At 45.8% G+C, this 4,312-nt stretch overlaps 1 protein-coding gene across 3 annotated transcripts in view; it reads left to right on the top strand.

The window, feature by feature from the left end:
• Positions 1 to 4,312, top strand: part of KDM4A (lysine demethylase 4A) — a 67,551-nt gene that overhangs the window by 11,058 nt on the left and 52,181 nt on the right. For 2 of the 3 annotated variants that reach the window (XM_023507733.1, XM_012812351.2), the window contains exons 5-6: positions 519 to 712; positions 3,365 to 3,414. In XM_023507733.1, coding sequence (XP_023363501.1) covers positions 519 to 712; positions 3,365 to 3,414 — 244 coding nt within the window. The remainder of the gene's footprint in view (positions 1 to 518; positions 713 to 3,364; positions 3,415 to 4,312) is intronic. The other variant, XM_023507734.1, reaches the window with a different exon arrangement.

Below are 4,312 nucleotides of genomic sequence, written 5' to 3'. Positions count from 1 at the left end.
GGCGCCGAGCCGAGCCACTGTTTATTTTAACTACTGTGCTATGGGCGCAGAGCCTATTAGGCTTTTAATAGAAACTGACAGCAGTTTATTGAAAAATAACAGGGATGGGTATGGAGGCTCACACCTGTAATCCTACCACTCTGGAAGGCTAAGGTAGAAGGATCCTTTGAGCTTAGGAGTTAGAGACAAGCATGAGCAAGAGACCCCATCTCTACCCTTGGACCTGTTACTTTGGTACAGACTCTTCCTCCTGGTATTTAAAACAGGTGCCTGTTAGCTCTTTATAATCTTTCTTACACTAGCAAGGTGGTGTTTGCCCTTTGAAGGTATATTGGCATGGGCTTCAGCAGTAGTTCCAAAGTGAGTGAGAGATGTTGTGATCTTCACATTCGTGTTGCTCCACATATTTAGCAGAGGTGACAGCTCCTCTGTGATGACCTGCTCTGGGGTTTATAGTCTCAGAGCTTCAGTTTATATTCAAATGTAACTTGTCTTGGACTGTCATTTTTCCTTTACAGCATGTTGATGAGTGGAATATTGGCCGACTGAGAACAATCCTGGACTTGGTAGAAAAGGAGAGTGGGATCACCATTGAGGGTGTGAACACACCTTACCTGTACTTTGGCATGTGGAAGACATCCTTTGCCTGGCACACTGAAGACATGGACCTATACAGCATCAACTACCTGCACTTTGGAGAACCGAAGTCCTGGTAAAGTCTGCCTGCAGTTGGCACTGGGCTTCTTATATACTAAAGCAGGGGCTCACCTTTAACGTGCATGAGAAACACCTTGGAATTGTGTTAAAATGCAGATTCTGGTTCAGTAGGCTCAGGGTGGGGCTGGTATTTTACACTTTAAACATACTTTCAGATACTGGGATGCCATTGGAGCTCTGGTGCTCAGACCACCTTTTGAGTAACTAGGCTTTAGAGAACAGGACCCTTAATAGCATTGTGTGGAAGCATAAGTTGGCTGAGTTATGAAGGCCGTGGGGCTCTTGCAGGCTATCCCACTGCTTTCTAATTTCTTTTTCTGAACAGGCCTGAGGCATTTCTTAGAGGCAGACTTCCAAGACTGGAGTCACTCCTTCAGATGTTAGAAAGCTTTCTTTTCCTCATGGAAAAAATATTTGGTGAGCAGCACTATGTGCTTAACAATAAGAGGGGATGCAAGACTACTCAGCATATAGGGTTTCCTGCTCTCCAGGATGTTGTCAGTCTTGTTGGAGAGACAAAGATTGGTCCTCTCTTCTCTCCCTGAACTGTCTCAGTCTCGGCAGTTTAGTGATGGTGCTACAGACAGCAGTAGTGAGTAAGATGAGGTGCCTACCTTCACACAGATAGGAGATATAGTAAGAAGCGTGAGAGAATGATAAGGTGTGAGAAAAGCTCTGATGGGGAAGTAATGGGTGCTGAGGTCCAAGTAAGAAGAGCATTGTGGGCTCGGCGCCTATAGCTCAACCGGCTAAGGCGCCAGCCACGTACACCTAAGGTGGCGGGTTCGAATCTCCAGACCGGACCCGCCAAACAACAATGATGGCTGCAACCAAAAAATAGCCGGGCGTTGTGGCGGGCGCCTGTAGTCCCAGCTACTTGGGAGGTGGAGACAGGAGACTCGCTTGAGCCCAGGAGTTGGAGGTTGCTGTGAGCGTGATGCCACAGCACTCTACCCAGGGGGACAGCTTGAGGCTCTGTCTCAAAAAAAAAAAAAAGAAGAGCATTGTGGTGGGGATTAGAGAAGATTTTCTTGGTAGTAGTGACAATTATAATGAGAAGGATGTAGGTGGGAGGATGGTGGTGGTATTGGGAGATGGGAGAGTGAAGGAAGTGTGTCCAGGTGTTTGGGACTACATGTGCAAAGCTCCTAGTTCGAGAGAGCACAGTGTGTTTAGGGAGCTAGAGGAAGATCATCATTGTTTGGGTGCTATTTGCAAGGATGAAAAGTGAATGATGAGGCTGGAGGGGGCACCACGGCACGGGTTGGGTTCTCAGGAATTATGAAAACTGTGTCCATCTTCATTTCTTCTTTCAGCATCTTCAGCTACATCCTCTCTCTCGGGTTTTCCTTTCTTTTTTCAAATGCTTTCTAGTTTCTAGTTTGGGGAATAAAACCTTTTGAGCTCCTGATTACTATCTCATTTTCTTCATTAGATGGCTAGCCTTGTAGAATCTGTAAATGTAACTTGGGTATCTTGATAATTGTTTACTCACAATTCCCTCATGTTGGATTTCCATTCTCATATCAGGAGGTTTTCTAGTTATTAATTATATAAACTCTTTAGGTCATCTGAAGTGGGACCTTCAGAGACTTCTGTGCAAGGTTGTCTGATGGATCTCTCAAGTCCTTTGGGTGACGTTTTTCTCAACTCTCCTCTGTTTTGTTTTGCTAGTTGGAATGGGAAGATTTGTCATTGTTGTGGAATAATCTTCAGAATAGATTAGAAAGGTTAAAATAGAGTTACTGTGAATTTTAGAATATATAGTTTAATACTTTTGCAAAAGTTTTAAACAGTTCTAAGTGTTTTGTCTTTCTTTCAATGAAGGGCAGTTTCTGTGGTATTTAGACACCCTATGGATAGGGAAGTAATTCATTATTGGGTAACAAGTGTATGTAGCTATTGGAGAAACTGAGGGAAAATGGGTTTTTCAGCAGATATGGGGCCAGGCCTCTTAAGCGTCTGATCCATCTTCACCTTATTTTCCATCCTCCTTCTAGCATACCTTTCAAGCTTAGCCCTTCAAGTTCTGCCAGGGGCATTTTAAAGTACTGGGGTTATGTAATGCCATCCTTTTTTTTTTTACATTTGAACATTATAAAGGAGAGTAACATTGTGTACCATAAATCCTGGCTCCTGGTGAATATTTAATAAATGTCTTATTAAATGAATGACTTCAGAAGAAATAAATTCACTGGCACTTCTCTCACTAAATAGTCTAATATTTTCATTTTGCCAGATTTTAGTGCTTGGGAAGTTTTTTTTTTTTTTTTTTTGAGACAGAGCCTCAAGCTGTCCCCCTGGGCAGAGTGCCGTGGCATTACAGCTCACAGCAACCTCCAACTCCTGGGCTCAAGCGAGTCTCCTGCCTCCGCCTCCCAAGTAGCTGGGACCACAGGCGCCCGCCACAACGCCCGGCTATTTTTTGGTTGCAGCCATCATCGTTGTTTGGCGGGTCCGGGCTGGGGATTCGAACCCGACACCTTAGGTGTATGTGGCTGGCGCCTTAGCCGGTTGAGCCATAGGCGCCGAGCCTTGGGAAGTTTTAAAAATCTGCTGTTTCAAGGTTATTTTGAAATTGGAAACAAGCCCCTTAACTCCTATACCTGTCCCCTGCCCAGGGTCTAATGCTCTCATGTGATTGCAGGTACTCTGTTCCACCCGAGCACGGAAAACGGTTGGAGCGCCTTGCCAAAGGTACTGTGTCTCCTCCTGATGCTGGGTCGGACTCTCCTGTGAGCTGCACTCATATGCGGTCCTTGTGGTCAGATTCTTGTATGGCCTTTTGTAGGCCTGCAGTTGGGTGAGCTAGACTGCCAGATAGGTTACCTTAGCAGAGCAAGGCCAATCAGAGCCTTTCCCTGCTTCTTCCTGAGAAAGCCCTTTGTTGTTGCTCCTTTAACTTCTTTGCTTCACTTTTACCAAGCATGGGTTTCTTTGACCGAGAATAGTACAGCAGTCATACTGGGTCTGGTTCCTTTTGCCAAAAGCCTAAATGTTAAAGTCAAAATTGAATTATGTTAGGCTTTGATTCTATTTTTTTTTTTTGAGACAGAGCCTGTCACTATCCCCCTGGGTAGAGTGTGTTGGCATCACAGCTCACAGCAACCTCCAACTCTTGGGTTCAAGCGAGTCTCCTGCCTCAGCCTCCCAAGTAGCTGGGACTACAGGCGCCTGCCACAATGCCTGGCTATTTTTTGGTTACAGCCGTCATTGTTGTTTTGGCGGGCATGGGCTGGAATTGAACCTGCTATCTTAGGTGTATGTGGCTGGCACTTTAGCCACTTGAGCCACAGGCACCAAGCCAATGCTTTGATCCTTTTTTTTTTGAGACAGATCCTCAAGCTGTCACCGTGGGTAGAGTGCTATGGCATCATAGCTCACAGCAACCTCCAACTCCTGGGCTCCAGTGAGTCTCCTGCCTCAGCCTCCCAAGTAGCTGGGACCACAGGCGCCTGCCATAATACCTGGCTATTTTTTTGGTTGTGACTGTCATTGTCATTTGGCAGGCCCGGGCTGGATTTGAATCCGCCACCTTAGGTGTATGTGGCTGGCGCCTTAGCCACTTGAGCCATAGGCGCCAAGCCAATGCTTT

Source organism: Otolemur garnettii, unplaced genomic scaffold, assembly GCF_000181295.1.
Source record: "Otolemur garnettii isolate 467f Iridium unplaced genomic scaffold, OtoGar3 scaffold00202, whole genome shotgun sequence".
NCBI classification, from domain to species: domain Eukaryota; kingdom Metazoa; phylum Chordata; class Mammalia; order Primates; family Galagidae; genus Otolemur; species Otolemur garnettii.
Note: the sequence above shows the minus strand (reverse complement) of the source record. Positions and strands in the feature narration are given on the sequence as shown.